Source organism: Galeopterus variegatus, unplaced genomic scaffold (genome assembly GCF_000696425.1).
Source record: "Galeopterus variegatus unplaced genomic scaffold, G_variegatus-3.0.2 Scaffold6353, whole genome shotgun sequence".
Classification (NCBI taxonomy): Eukaryota; Metazoa; Chordata; class Mammalia; order Dermoptera; family Cynocephalidae; genus Galeopterus; species Galeopterus variegatus.
The window spans coordinates 6,650-22,477 of NW_007732464.1; the positions used below are offsets into that span (position 1 = coordinate 6,650).

At 57.3% G+C, this 15,828-nt stretch overlaps 1 protein-coding gene across 1 annotated transcript in view; it reads left to right on the top strand.

Moving 5' to 3' along the window:
* The window catches only part of ELL (elongation factor RNA polymerase II), a gene marked incomplete at its 5' end in the record, with an annotated part of 17,738 nt that extends 5,449 nt beyond the window's left edge, over positions 1-12,289 (top strand). The window contains 6 exons of the mRNA XM_008590765.1: positions 3,656-3,752; positions 4,526-5,000; positions 8,077-8,143; positions 8,444-8,615; positions 9,748-9,792; positions 10,127-12,289. Coding sequence (XP_008588987.1) covers positions 3,656-3,752; positions 4,526-5,000; positions 8,077-8,143; positions 8,444-8,615; positions 9,748-9,792; positions 10,127-10,243 — 973 coding nt within the window. The remainder of the gene's footprint in view (positions 1-3,655; positions 3,753-4,525; positions 5,001-8,076; positions 8,144-8,443; positions 8,616-9,747; positions 9,793-10,126) is intronic.
* Between the last annotated feature and the right edge of the window lie 3,539 nt (positions 12,290-15,828).

Genomic DNA, 15,828 nt, shown 5'->3' on the forward strand with positions numbered 1-15,828 from the left:
CCAATTCTGCCTTGGGGGGCTGTGCCCCTCGCTGACCTAAAAGAAGCTGAGGCTGAACAGTCACCGCTGGGGAAATGCGTAGTCAGGTCTCCCAGGGAAAATGCGCTCTGGAGAGGCCAGCAGAGTGTGGCATTTTACAATCTCAAGAAGGGGAAGGATGAAGGGGAGAGAGAGGACAGCCCTCTCCAGTCACCACGTCAGCTTTTCTACTGCTTGTAGGTGATGTATGGATTTGGGATGATTACTAGGTTACACCCTGCATGGTAAAGGTCACAAGAAGCACTCCAGATTATTTTATGACTTTCCGGTGCCATCTTGTCTGCTTCTCAGTAAAATTGGTCTTATGGTGACGTTTTCCAGGGCATGTGGAGGTTACTGCTGACTTATCCCTGCTTTCCTAAGGCACTGCAATTTAGCTGACCTGGTCAGAGCAGGGTTTTTTTGTTATCATGCCAGATTGTTTTTCTCTCTCTTCTCTCCTTTGGGCGATTTGTTTGATTTTTCCATCCCATCTTTGTCTTGCAATCATTTCTAGTTTTCGAGAGTCTTTCCTGCTGCTCTTTTGTAGCATCACGTTCTTAGTTCATGGAAGTGATGTCATTTTAATCTACTCTCTCTAAGGAATTAAAAAAACAAAAACAAAAGCCCAGCTTTATTGTTAAACAATTCACATAACACAAGTCAGTCATTGAAAATGAACAACTCAGTGGCATTTGACACATTCACAAAGTCACACAGCCACCACCTCTGTCTAGTTGCAGAACATTCTCATCCCCTCCTAAAAGAAAAAAAAAAATCCTGCTTATCAGCAGTCACACCCCATTCCCCTCCCCCAGCCCCTGGTGACCACCAATCTGCTATCTGTCTCTGGATTTGCCTGTTGTGGACATTTCATGTAAATGGAGTCTCACACTGTGTGGCCTTTGGTGTCTGGCTTCTCTCAGTGTGATGATTTCAAGGTCCATCCATGTTTTAGCGTGTGTCAGGGCTTCATTCCTTTTCATGGCTACATAATATTCCACTGTGTGGATGGACCACATTTGGTTTATCCATTCATCTGGTGATGAGCATTTGGCTGTTTCCCCCTTTTGCCAGATGTGAATGGTGCTGCTGCAAACACGCACATACAAATGTTTGCATGGACGTAGGTTTTCACTGCTGCCAGGTGCGTGCATACAGAGGCGTGTCAGTAGACATTTCGTGGTTAGTTTGAATACTGTTAAACTGCAGCCAAATAGCCCCTGGGTTGGGCAGACCAGAGACCACATCCTGCAGGCTTTGAGGCCCACCCCCGCTCACTCATCTGTGGAGGGGCCGCTGGGGCTCCTACATTACTCAGATCACCTCGTAGGGACTCTTGGGTTGTTTCCTCCTTTTGGCTGTTGTCAGTATTGTTGCCGTGAACATTTGTGTGCAAGGATTTGTGTGCACGTAGGTGTTCATTTCTCTCAAGTGTACACCAAGGAGTGGAATTGCAAGGTCATGTGGCAGTTTTGTGTCTCACTTCTGAGGAACCTGTAGTCCTATCTACAACCGGCATATCATCTTACAGTCCCACCAGCAGTGCACAAAGGCATCAGTTTCCCCACAGCCTTGCCAATGGTTGGTTTCTGGTTTTTTTTATCCTAGCCATCCTGGAGGGTTTGTGGTGGCATCTCTTCATGGTTTTAGTTTGCATTTCCCTGATGACTGGTGATGCTGAGCATCTTTTCATGTGCCTACTGGCCACTTGTTTGTCTTTGCAAAAATGTCTATTCAAGTCCTTTGTCTTTCTAAGGGTATTAAAGCTGGTGTTTTTGTTGGTTTACTTTTTAAAGTTTTCATCACCTTATGGAGTTTCTCTGTCATGCTTTTCAAATGCACTTTCTTGTCTGCTGTTTTGAGGTCTGACACTTGTCTGAAGTCCCAGTGCAACCCCTTGGGGATGTTTCTCTGGGCAGCTCGACTTTGTCCAGGAGGGCTGCTGAGGAGTCCCTGGTTCCCCTGGGTGTCCCAGTCCTCTGTTTCCTCTTCTCCTGAGGCCACTCTCCTGTCCGTCCTGTTGTCCAGGTGTGGCCTGAGCAGCTTCCTGGCCACCTGGAGGAGGGGCCTAAGCTCCTTTGCAGCTAGATGTGTCTTCAACAGTGACCAGGACTCGGAGTGGGCCTGGCGGGGACAGCTGAGCAGGCAGGAGCCTGTCCTCTGACGCCCCTGGCTTACAGGCCTCTGCAGCCTTGGACTCCATTTCCTCAGGTGCTATTAGACAGTTACCTCTTAGGCTTCTGCTTCCAGCTTTCAGATGCCACCGTCGGTCTCTGTCTGCCCTCCTCTGCCATGCCATTTGTATTAGTCCACCTCTGCTGCTTATAACAGAAGTACCTGAAACTGGGTAATTTATAAAGAAATAAAATTTATTGCTTATGGTTTTGGAGGCTTAGAAGTGCAAAGTCCAGGGACCCCATGTGGTGAGGGCCTTCTTCTGGTGAGGACTCTACAGTGACACAGAGTGTCACATGGTGAATATGGCAGGAGCAGAGAGAGAGTGAGCTCCTCACATGCTCTCCTTTAAAAGCCATTAGAGCCATGCCCATGACCACCATTAAACCACCACCATTAGACTCCTTTCACTGGGGCATGGTCCTACAATCTAATCACCCCTTCAAGGCCCCACTTTTCAATTACCAGAATAGGATTTCCCACCCTCTTAATGCTGTCACAGTGGGAGTTAAGTTTCACACAACTGAACTTTGGGGGACCATGGAACCCACATCACCATTTTAGTGGGGGCTTGAGTGTGGACATAAATGCCTGTCCTCGGTTTTCTGTCTTTAACTGGGATCTCTGTATTTCCATGTGGGGCTCCTTGCCTCTTGGGCTGCTGTGGGGGACAGCAGCTGTGGTTTGGCGCTGAGGCTGGTGGTCAGGGCTGTGGACGTCGCTAGCTGGTGGCTGATCCATAGAGCAGCACATGTAGCGCTCTGTGGCCCCAGGCCTGAGCCTCCCTGCGGGCTGTGGAGGGCGCTGGCCTCCTGGGCTCCCATGAGACACGCAGCCCCTGGGAGTTTGAGAGGTGGATCGGAGACAAAGGGCCCTCAAGCTGCAGAGTTATCATCGGGGCCTCTGCTTGCCTGTCTCACGTGGGGGAGGGGTCAGGGGTGTGCTTAGGCTTGTCTCTTCCCTGGTCCCTGGCTGCACCATTCTGTCGATCCTGGTGGCCTGGTGGCTGCCCTGCCATTTTCTAGGTTGTGCTGTGACCTGGGCTCCTCCTGAGACCATACCTCTGGCCCGGGGCACCTGAGCTCTTGCCTGCATTTTGTGAAGTTTCTGCAGTGAGCATTATTAGCAGGATTAACAGTGCTCTGCAAAAGTAGGGGCCCGGTGTCCCTTTCAGGGACAAAGCACATACCCTGAATGTTGGGTCAGTTTTATGTGCCTCTGGTCTCCACAGGAACAGGCATCTAAATGAGTGGGCGGCCAGCTGACCCTCCTCTGGGGGCAGAAGGACGCTGAGTGCAGAAGTCGTTTTGGATGAGTGTATTGCTGTGTTCTCAGCCCGGGCTCGCAGGATCCTCCAGTGTCCTTGGAGCGGCATGTCCCCCACTGAGGCATCCTTACCCAGGCTCCACGCAGATGCTGCTGCAGAGTCCCCTGACCCACCCCTGCTTTTCCTTCGCAGGAAGCTGTGCCAGCCGCAGAGCACGGGCAGCCTCCTCGGCAACCCTGCTGCCTCCAGCCCTCCCAGAGAGCATGGGAGCTCCACCTCGCCCCCCCAGGTGGGAGGGCCAGATGTGGGGGGTGCAGGATGGGAACACTTGGGGCTACTTCTCAGGGGGTCACACCCTTGAGCCAGCGGGTTCCATCCTGGTACCTTGTCTACCTGCCCCATTGAGCCATGCTCAGGGACACCCTTGCCTGCTTTTGCTGTGGGCATCCTGGCCTGGGGTGACCATCTCGAGCACCTGCAGAGCGCCTTGTGCTGTGTCACCATTGTCACTTTGGTCACCGTGAAGCATCTGAGCTGTCCCTGTAGCAGCCCAGTGACGGGGGCAGCTGGACTTGGAGGCTGGGTTCCTGCCAGGGTGGCCACCACGCACCCATATCACTGGTGGAGCAGAGCCTGGGAGGTGGGATGGCTCCTAGCCATGGCATTGCTCCATGTCCCTCAGCCTCCCGGCTCCTGTGACTTGGCTGTCACTGCGGGGGGAGGGCACATGCAGATCACAGCAACCCTTTGGACCAGTACCTGGAGGTGGCCTCACAGTCTGGAGTCAGGTCCACTCTCCACCCCGGCTGCCCTTTTCCTGCATGAAGTGTTGGGGTGGGGCCCCGGGGCTGAGCCCACCCAGCAGGCGATGCTCTGGGTGCTGAGGGTCTGGCTCGGTGTCTGGCTGCCCCCATGTGGCCACTGTGGGCCCTGAGAACCTTCTGGGTTTCCTGGGGGGCCTGGATGGCTGGGATGGCCTGATCTTGCATAGGCAAAGGGTCCTCCTGTTGCCGCCCAGTCACTCCCCAGCTCTCCCCTAAAACTGTGTTTGTTCTTTCACAGAAACGGCCACAGCCTCCTGATTTCATCGACCCCCTGGCCCACAAGAAGCCCAGAGTATCACACTTCACCCAGAGAGCCCAACCTGCCATCAACGGGAAGCTGAGCACGCCCAATGGCCGTGAGGCCCTGCTGCCCACACCGGGCCCGCTGGGGGCTGTGGACACCATCGGCTCCAGTACCCACCTGCCCCTGAGGCTGGAGCCCCCACGGGCCCATGACCCCCTGACGGACGTCAGCAATGACCTGGGCCACAGCCGGGACTATGAGCACGGGGAGGCGGCCACCCCAGCCCCTGCCACGTGCCTGGGTCTGCCCCTCCTGTCAGACTGTGCCCAACCCAGCAGGCCCCATGGCGGCAAGTCCAAGAAAAAGTCTAAGAAGCACAAAGACAAGGAGCGGGCAGCTGAGGACAGGCAATGGGCCCGGCCGTCAGACAGTGCACCCACCACCCAGGGAACCCCGCCAGACGCCCCAGGTAGGTGACAAGAGGCAGGCCTGGGCAGGGGGGCTCTGCAGGAGGAGCTGCTGAATCCTGAGCACAAGTCCCATGCCACCCTCACTTGCAAGGAGTATCAAGGAGGTATAGAAAGAAGGAGGCCTAGGGAGCGGGGCCTGACTACCCCCTCAGCCCTCTTCAGGGCAACTTGCACATCCAGCAACTTGGCACCCTGTGTTCTTGCATCTGCTTGTCTGGCTGCCCCTCTGGAGCGCGAGCCTTAGGAGGCCCCGTGGTCCAGGCCCTGTGCTGCTGGCACCTCGCTGTGGGCCAGGCCAGCTCTGGGGGCCAGGGACCCAGAGCCCAGTGGGAAGCGAGGCAGGGGGTATGGGCTAATGCACACTGAGAGGAATAAATTCCAGGCGACAGCTCTGGCTGCAGGGGCCCCAGACACCAGGAGAGAGCCAAGGTGTGCTGGGGCTCAGGGAAGGCAGCTGGCCCTACCCAGGGAGGTACACGGCAGGTGAGCTGGCATGAGAGGGCCTCCATGGGCCTTGCGTGATCTGCTGAGTGTAGGTTTTAGCCTGCAGAGAGGGGTCTTGGGGGCTGTACAGGGTCATGGTGGGGCTGGAAAGCCAAGTGAAAGCTGGGAGACCTGGGACCCCAGCAGCAGGACGTGGGAGTTTGAGGCTGGCCCAGCCATGCCCTGGGCAGGGAGACTCTGGAATAGGAGCAGCAGTATAGGGCTGCTGGGGATGCCGTGGACAGGCAGGGTGTTCCCAAGAGAGACAGGGCTGGCAGTAGGGGTTTCTGTTTGTGTTGGGGGCAGTCATCAACACCAGAGCCCGGGCAGCCCCAAGTTCACAGCCCCAGGCACCTGAGCGGAGCCAGTGGTGGCTTGTCCAACACAGTAGCCAGGAGCTACTCTCGGCTGCTAATTCAAATTAATCGGCATGGAGGAGCAATAAAACTGCAGCTGCCTGGGGTGGAGGGCAGCGGTCCTGCACGTGACGGTCGCCACCGCTGGGTAGTTTCCCCAGGAGGATCCCAAGAAGGGGGCACTCCTGGGCTAGGGTGGGAGACCCTCTTGTTACTGTTTTGTTGTGAGCTTCCCAGCTGCCCTCCAGAAAGGCTGCGCCTCCCTCTCCCCTATCCAGGCCATTGAGCAGGTCCTCACACAGCTGTGGCCAGGTCTCTTTGGGTAGAGAGGAGGGTCTCACAATCGGGCCTGTCCTGCCTCATGCTGGGCTTCCTAGCTTCTACCGACCTGCACAGTGGGCCAGCTGGGGGAGAAGGGGCCTAACCCCCTGAGCGCCTGCTCTGACCAGGGAACAGATGCCCTAGCAACAGGAGGAGGACAGCTGAGGTATCAGAAGCCGTGCCTGGTGCTGGTGACTCATCTCACCCAGAGCCTCACAGGTGGCGCGTGCATAGGGTAGGTCTCGTGTCCTCTGCTAGGGGAGGCAGCGGACAAGCAGGTGGAGAGACTGGGGCTGTGAAGAGGATGGACAGGTGGGGAGAGCAGTGGTTCTAGGCCATTTCCAGAGGGGCCCGCTCCGCCAGCCGCATACAGCCAGCAGCTGAACAGGGGCAGGGGCCGCAGAGGTTTGCCCTGGGCTGGACCTCAAAGGTCACCTGGGTGCCAAGTTGATCTGACCATGAGCCTCAGTTTCCTCATTTGTTATCCTACCCAGTGGAGATCTTACTAGTCCCCGCACACAGCAGTGACCCATTCCAGAGCACCAGGGAGGCCAGCTATGTCACGCGTGTGTGGTGGGAGTGTGCACTTGGCCGTGGTAAACGCCTCTGCTGGGTCCTTCCTTCAGGCCCAGAGCCAGAATCAGCAGTCCCATTTCATATGTGCCCACTGGGTTGTGGCCCCATGGAGGCCACAGCCTTTTAAAAACACCTTGGGGGTGGAGGGTGGTGGGGAATGGTGACGATGATACTGACGGCCATGCATGGCTTACAGCACGGGTGCTTGAGCCTCTTGGTGGGGGGTGGAAAGCGTTTCTCTGCCCATTCATGGGAGTCCTGCCGCAGGGGCAAGCTGGAGGTCTGCTGGGTGGACTGCTCCCCACTTGGAAGGAACAGCACAGAGGGACTCGAAAACATGTCCTGAGGATGTACTGTAAAGTGATAAAATCTTTTCTGTATTGGATGAAAAAAGAGCCCTGGGAAGAAGGCCCCAGGAAAACTGTGGCCGTGGGAGCAGGGGCTGGGGTGAGGGGCGCCTCACTTCTCCCCCTCCCCGGTTTCCACATGCTCTGGGGTGTCATGTGATGTGGCCAGGGCAGCCCACCGGGTGACTGAGGAGCAGGACAGCCACTGAGGGCCATCTGGCTATCTACAATGCGACCTTGGACAGGCCCCTTCTGCTCAGAAGGACCAAACGTTGTTGACAGTCCCATGGCCTTGTGCTCTGCTGGGTGGGCAGCTGAGCAGTGTGGCTCCTCCAGCCTGAGCCTGTGCAGGGGCTGCCCTGTGGCGCCTGCAGTCCAGCGTCCTGTGGGAAGAAGGGCAGGATCTGGGTGGGGATCCGACCGAGGTCCGGAGCTAGCAGGACTCTGCAACGCCATCAGCAGTGAGAGGTGCAAGTCTGGTTAGCTGTCTGTCCCTGTCCTGTGTGGCCAGAGACTGGGGCACCCCAGGATCCGGGTCAGGCCAGGGGCTGTTTGTTTTCGGCTCAGTGACCTTTTACACAGGGCCAGCAGACTCAGCAGAGACCTCACTTGTGTCAAGCTTTGGATGAGTTGTGCAGGCTTAGGCCCTGCAAGTAACCCATCCTGTTAGCTGCTTACTGAAAATGCGACCACAGCAATGTCTGGGAAGCTGTGTGCTCTGCACAACTTTGGCCTGGACAGGCAGGCACGTGCACTGTGCTCGGCATGCCACCTGAGACCATTCCCAGGGATGGGCCACAGGGCTCCCAGGTCCAGTGGGCCCCATGGTGGCTGGCCCTCCCACCTCCTCCTCCTGTCCCGCCTCCCCTCTGCCGTCCCTCCATGTCTGCCAAACAGCAAATTATGCAGCTTGGCCTGTCTGCCCATCCCAGCAGGCTTCCTGCAGACTGGCACCCATGCTGAACTCAGGAGGTGGGCCTTTACTCTTGCAGGTTTGAATGGCACCTGCAGCAGCTCCACCGTTCCCACGTCCACGTCAGAGACGCCTGACTACTTGCTGTGAGTTCTTGTGTGGCAGCTCTTTGTAGCTGCTGCTTGCTTTTTCTGGGGCTGGACTTCCGGTCCCCCAGCACTGCAGGTTAGCGGAGGCAGAGCTAAGTCCAAGTGTGTGTTGGTGAATTCCAGACAACACAGCCTGTTTTGGGCCTGGTTCCTGTGTAAGCCAGGAAATTACCTGTGAGGCCAGGGAGCTGTGGGAGCCAGGACAGGCCACTGTCTGGGTGGGGCTGGCCACTTGGCCATGGCCACTTCTGGCCTCAACCCAGTGGCCCCCCAACAGTCCCTCTGTCACCTTCTCAGAAAATATGCAGCCATCTCGTCCTCGGAGCAACGCCAGAGCTACAAGAATGACTTCAATGCCGAGTACAGCGAGTACCGCGACCTGCATGCCCGCATCGAGCGGGTCACGCGGCGGTTCACGCAGCTTGATGCCCAGCTCAAGCAGCTCTCCCAGGGCTCCACGGAGTACGAGGTGAGCTCCTCTGCCGCCACCATGCCACACCCTGGGGTCTGTGAGTGGATGGCCACTGCCACCAAGCCACTACAAGCCTCCAACCCAGCTTGGTGGCCCCAGAGCCTGGCCCTTCCACCCCTCCCCAGGGAGGCCCAGAGTCGAGGGTTGAGAGCAGCACTTCATGCAGCAGGTGCCAGCACCTTGCTGGTCCCATGGTTCAGGCCCGGCCATGGACTCTGTTGTGGGAGTCCTCACAGGTGGCCCAGCTTGGCCTCCTTTGCAGTGGGGACAGTCGTGACCCATCTTCTCGGGTGGGGGATGTGCTGGGGTGCAGGGGGTGCATGGGATCCCCATGTGCAAGAGCACCCGGTGTCATCTTGCAGCCCAGGGCTCTGGGCTCAGTACCAGTGCCACAGGCCTGGGAGGAGAGGAGGGGAGGGCCAGTCCCTCACCCCATAGCTGAGTCCCATTCAGCACGCTAGGGCCCATCAGTGCTGCAGTGGGAGGCTGTGGCCTGCGAGTGGGTCCCTGTGGTCCGTGGGACCAGGAGTTCATTGGTCTTCTGTGTCAGGCACACAGGTTCCCCAAGCTGCCCTGTGTGAGGGGAGGGTCTTCACTCTCAGTCACCAGCCCCCGGACACTACCTCCCCACTTGTTAGAGCTGGTTACCTGACTGCAGGCCTGGGCTCTGATTGTTCAAGGTGTCGGGTTCTGTTCCCCCCACCACCAGCAGAGGCCCGTGTGGTTTCCAGAAGAGACGGCTCATGATGGGAGGAGTCGGGGGAGGGGGGTTCTGAGGGTCTTCAACAGATGAGTTCCTAGGGCATCTGCTGCCTCCCCCCACGTAGGCGCCCCCAGAACAGCACTCAGGCCCAGCGAGGTGCGAAGTGCGAGGGCGGCCATTTTGCCTGCTCTTCACGGCCTCCAGCCTCTGAGGCTCCCGATCCCGTGGGCTCTGCCCCACTGTGGACATCTGGGGCACTGCTTGGCTCTTCCCTCCACTGTCTGCAGCTTGTGCCTGAGGCCACCCTGCTAACCCCATCCCTCTTCCTGCCACATTGCAGAGTGTCTGTGCAGGGACAGAGGGTGCCAAATCTGGGTTTCTTGCAGGCGGGGGTGCTACCTCTTATCTCTTTTGTTTGCCCTGCAGACTACCCGTGGGCAGATTTTGCAGGAATATCGAAAAATTAAAAAGGTGAGTCTCCCACGTTGGGCAGCCACAGGAGGGGGAAGGACTCGATCCCTTTTGTCGTCATCCCCTTACACAGAGTAGTGGGCCCGTCCTGGCAGCATGGGCACCCCCACCCCTAGCTCTGCTTTGGAGCCCTTTTGTGGAGCCCTTTCTGGCTCCCTCCAAAGTCAAGGGGAGAAGCCTTTGGGTGAGAGGCCAAGGTGTCCTGCCTCCCCCCGCGCCCCCCCCCAATCTTCTGCCACCAAGTGTTCAGCGTGGAGGGTTCTGGTCCCAGGGGGTGGTTGTGCCATGGGTGCTGGCCTGCAGGGGGGGTGCACGTGACGCCGCTCTCCCACAGACCAACACCAACTACGGCCAGGAGAAACAGCGCTGCGAGTACCTGCACAGCAAGCTGGCCCACATCAAGAGGCGCATCGCTGAGTATGACCAGCACCAGCTGCGGGCCTGGCCCTAGCCCGCCCACCCGCCCGCCTCCAGGCGGCCTTCTGGATGTCAGGGAGCTGCGGGTGGGAGTGCAGGACGGGGAGGAGGAGATTTATTTAACAGAATAAACACGACGAAGACACTCATCTGAGCCAGCACTGCCGGCTTTCAGGGGAGCCCCTGCAGACCTCTCGCCCAGTGGGGTAGGCTCAGCCCTCCTGCCACGCGGCCTCGAGCCCACCCCCGCCTCCCTGCACCTCCTGAACAGCCCCTGCCTGGGCTCCTGTGGAAGCCCACCTCCTCACCCGCTGCAGTCTGAGGGGCTTCAGCTTCCTCTCTTGCCGGAAGACTCCGAGCTGGCCTGCCCGTCTTTTCTAGTTTTATACAAAGACAGCCACTTTTAGCTACCGCTAATGAGACTTGAGTCTATTTTTGTACAAAAGAGAAAGCAAAATCCTTTTTCTAAACCTGTGCCTCCCTGTCCTTGGACGCCCAGGGTCTAGATGCCGCCCTGTGTCCTTTCTGCAGTATTACAGATGCCATCAGAAGGTACAGCGTTGTTCTTGAGAGCTCCTGGGGAGAATCCGTGTTGGGGGTGGGGCGGGGGGAGGTGTCTGGACCCCCACCGCCCCCCCTTAACTGGGCAAGGTCTTCGTTATGAAACAAAGGGGGTGGGCGGGGGCAGCCCCTCCAGCTTGTGTGTGGAGGAGTCCAGCTGGCCCCTGGAGCAGCTGCTTGGAGCAGGGGGACAGAATGGCCCACTAGGCCTGCCCTGCTATTTCAGGCCTTCATCTGTCAGGGGCCACTAAGGGTGTTTCTGTGCTACAAGCTCAAATTCTGCAGCAGCAGCAGCAGATTTTACTTTACCATGTCCTCAGTTTCTCCTTTTGCTGCTGCTTTTCATTTCGCACAGTGGGGACCATGTGGTCTCAGTGCTGCTGACCTCGCCCATCCGTCAGTCCACTCGTGGGTCCCGGGGTTGTCCTAGCAGAGCCACCACCGGGTTTGCACTCAGGGAGGGGCCAGAGGGGCCATGGGCAGAGCTGGGGGAGCCTGAGGATGGCGCCCAGATCTGCCCGCTCTGGGGGCGCACGCTCTGCAGACACCCCAATTGCTGCTTTGTTGCTGTGCCTAGTCCCCTAGTGTCCCCCAAAGCATCAGGAGGCCATGCATGTGGTGAGTGCGTGCGTGTGTGTGTGTACATGGGGACCCACCAGGGTGTGGTGGGTCTGAGGTGCGTGTTCTCATTCAGGGCCAAGCAAAGCCATGATTGGGAAGGCGGTGGGGGGTGGCTGTGATCCAGAGCCAGGGGTCGCTGCTGCCAGCACTAGTGAGGCAGGGAGAGCAGAAACCCGCAAGTCAGATAGGTCTATTTTTCTAAACCATGGGAGTGTCTCCTAATGACTTCTAAAGACTGGCACCCGCATGGAGACACCTACAGTGTGTCTCTGCCCCGCCCACCCCAAAGTCTCTTTACTTTGAGACCCCTGGGGTTCCCAGCTCTCTGAGGAAACTGCTCCTTCATGTTTCAATAGCTGTTTTGTTTTTCACTGGGCACGGGTGGGGGGCGGGCTGAGCAGGCTCTAGGGGGCAAGAGTTCTGCAGAGTCAGAGTCGCGGATGGGATGCAGCAGCCAGAGATGCAGACTTGGGGTGAGATGGGGTTATTCAAGGAGGTCCCAGCCAGGGAGCCAGTTCAGGGGACTCTTGTTGAATTAGCCTTTCTGTTGTTATTTTTTGTTTTTTTCTCCTTTTAAGGAATTATGAAGCTAAGGCAAGTTTTGAGCTTCGGGGGTTGATGGACAGAAGTTCTAGCTGATTAAATATGGTCTAACTTATTGATACCGTTTTTTTGTTTTGTTTTGTTTTTCCTTTTAATGTTGTACTGTGGAGAAAAACTATTTTGAGCCATGGAGTTGGTGTTTACAAGAACTTTTCACTTTTGCCAAAACGTTACAATTGAAAGGCATCATGTCTTCAGTTTCCCAGTATTTTCTTAAAAGATCTAGTGTCCTTTTTGTACACTAAACAGGTGAATGCTGATTTTTTCAACCTACAATAAATTTCACTGAACTGAACCCAGCAGCCCAGGCTGCTTGGCTGGTGTGTATGTCACAGCAGGGTTTCTGTAGTGACGCCAGGGAGCCCCTGGTCCTGTGGTGCAGATGGGCCAAGGTGTGGAGGTGACTTGGCCTAGGGCCACCATGGTGATGAAGAGAGGGTATGCAGGGGCCTGGGTTTGGACTGGGTGGAGATGGAGCCCTTTGTAGCCCACCTGAGCTGTCGCCCAGGAATGAAGACCAAAGTGGAGGGCCCTGCAGGTGCCAGGGCAGGGGGCCGGACAGCCCGATCGTAGGTAGGAAGAGACTGGGGAGGCAATTTGGGCCAGGTGGGGGCAGTGGGGAGCTACAGCAGATGTGTGAGCACAGCAGTGCCCCCTGGCGTGGACAGGGTGGGCAAAGCCTACAGGAGTGGGGCCAGGTGGGGTGTGGGGCTGGGTGGGATTGTGCTGGGATAAATAGGCTGTGACTCGCCCGCCCTCTGAAGAACACAGTAGTAGCAGGAGATGGCAGTATTTTATTGCCTGTTCCTCCCAGACTGGCACACTGGAGCCAGGCATTCCCTGTGTCACCTGTGGGGATGACCATCCTTGTCCTGTGTTCCAGGTGAGGAGATGCAGGCAGGAGGCGTGGAGAACGCCGGGCAATGGTTCTGCCCTCCAAGGATAAGGTGGGGGTCAGTCGTTTATTTCCTAAAGGAAAACCACAATAAGACCGTGAAGGGAGGGGTCAAGGGGTCAGTGGCCTGTGAGTCTTGGCCTCCTTGCTGGCCAGCGGCCTTGGTGGCTGCCCAGGAATCCAAGGGGCCCAGGAGGAGAGGCCTGGGAGGCCCGGTGAGGCAGAGTGTACCCTGCTCCCAGGACAGCCTGGCCATGCTATTCTTCCAGGAGATAACGTCTCTGTCCCCACAGCCTAGGGCCATCACATGCTTCCATCCTCTGTCCTTGCTTCCCTCAGCTGCTAGTCCTAAACAGAATGCCTAGCAGCACCCTGGCCATCATTCCCACAGTCCACCAAGGCCACAGTCAGTCCCCCAGCCATCCTTCCTGAGGGTCTTCCCACCCCGGTGACCTGGGCACCACTTGCTGGACCACATTCTCGATTGTCCTCCTTCCATGAGTGCCTGTTCCCATAGCCCCTCCTATGCGCCGAGCTCCGCCTGGGCTTTGGTACACAGCAGGTACTGGGATGACCCCATCCCTGCCTTCAGGAGGCCTGTGGTCTGGTGAAGGGCAGGGGTGCCTGATCACTAATTGCTCAGCCCAGCAGCACACACACACCTGGAGCCCCTCACCTTGGCCTTGGCAACCGGTGGCCCCTGCCATCACCACCTGCCAGGACTGGAGGCCGCCCAGCCCCTGACGCCCCACTTCCCAGCCCCCATGCTGTTAATGCTCACTCCCCAAGGCTGGGCATTGGGGCCGCCCTCATCTCTCTCGTCTGTACACGTTCCCACCAGTCTGTACACATTCCCACCGAGGCACACGTGGCCTCGGGGCACAAGCTCCGTCTGAGATTCTTTAATTCTCTTCATTCTTTGATTCTCCAAACTGCTGGGTGTCCAGCAGTTCAACTCCACTCCCAGAGTTAGCATCAGATGCACAAGGTAAGGGATTCAGTGCCACAAGACTGCCTGCCACCCGTGCTTCTGACCAGTAGGCTATAAGTTGGCAGTTCCCAAGACCCTCACCTCAGGTTTGATGATTTGCTAGAGCAGCTCATGGAATCCAGAAAACGCTGATCGCCAGATGGAGATACACACCTGGGGCGGGGCAGGGCAGGGATGTCGCCACCCAAATCCCATCGTTTAGGGTTTTTATGGAGGGCTTGTAGGGGCAGGAAAGTGATTCCTTTCCTTTCCCATCATCATAAGGGTCACAGCCAACACTCCTGTAACAAAAGACAGGTTAACAAGAGAAAAGCAAAACAAGTTGATTTAATCAAAGATTTACGTGCAGCGGGAGCCTTCGCAATGAAGACACAGAGACCCAGGGAAAACTCCGTTTCTCTGCTCAGGTTCGAAGAAGAATGGAGAGCCACGTAGGAATGTGAGTAGACAAAGGGAACAATCTAACGGTGACAGACTGAGCGGGGAAACCCAGCAAGGCTTGTCTGTTTGGATTCTTCTCAGCCTCTCTGTGCAGCGTTCCTTTCTCCTGGGCATGGGGCAGGACCCTCTGGAATGGAGGTGAAGGGAGAAGAGAGTGGCCTTTCAAGGTTTTATGGCTTGCTTTGGGGGCAAGGGGCTCTGGTTTCTGTAACCCACCTTGGGGCTTCTATGACTTGCTTCGGGGAACAAAGGGCAAGAGACCTTACTTCTGAGGCCTTCCAGTCTCCTTTAGTTCAAGTATTTAACATGACAAAGTGCCAACTTTGAGATATTATGTTCTGAGCCCTGACAGTCTCATTAAAGCATGTCATTGGCCATTGGTGACTGAACACAATGTACAGCTAGGAACCAGGGATAAGGACCAAGTGTTTATTATATATACCACACCCCCTCGTTCCCAGCCCCGAGGATCTGCCCCAGTCCCCAAATTGCCTCACTGACCCTTCCACTTGGCTGCCTTTTCACCTGCATTGGCCGGGCGGTTTAGGTGGCCCAGCCTGCCGTTTGCACTGTGAACTCCTCTTCATATCTCAAAACCCCTTCCAGCAGCTACTTCTCTGGGAAGCCTGCCTGTGAGTTCCCTCCAGCTGGGGTGCCCCAGTCCACTCCCTCAGATGGGGTCCCCTTCAGGGCAAGGCCTGAAGATGGAGCCTTGGAGCCCGCACTCCCCCAAGGCCTGGCCCTGATGGTCTTTTCTGCAAATGTTCCCAACTATCCACCTTCTGGGCCAGCTCCAGTGGTGGAAACTTTCCGGCCGCTTGTTTTGGAAAGTTCCTGGGGCAGCCGGCCCCGCCCACCCGCTGGGTTCCCACGCTCCCTTATCATGAGGGGGGTCCGATCTGTGCTGTCCTCACTCCTCCCCTGCTGGCCGCCTTGGTACTGCCCATCCTTTTACCTTCCCAGTTAACAGCTCTCCCCTGCAGCCAACCCTGCAAAGCTCTCCGGCTGCAGGTGGGGGAACGGAGGCCACACAAGGCCCCCCCGCCATGTGCACCCTATTAGGACAGAGTGATTTCTCCACCCTGAGCTGGGTGGGAGTGCCTGGTGAGTCTACTAATGAAGGGGGACTGGATGGCAGCCTCGGCCGGAAGGAATTCTGGCTTTGGGGTCCAAGTCCTGGCTGGTCCTCTGCCTCAGTTTCCCCTGCAGTAACTTGGACCCAAAGACACCCCCCTCATAAGCCCAGCGTCCCTGCCCAGCTGCAGCACCTGGCGCGTGGATAGAGCCTGGCGCTCCCTTGCGGCCTCACCGTCCCCGTTTGTAAGATGACAAGAAGCGTCCGCGCGCCCCAGGGGCTGCGGTGCGAAGTGGACCAACGCGTGCTGCGTTTGGACCGAATCCGCGGCGTCCCCCCACCCCTCCCCACTGTGGACGCCGGGGACCCAGAAACCGCTGCGGCTACGGGCGTTCGGGCCTCGAACCCGGACCGCGGCCAGCCGCCCCTCCC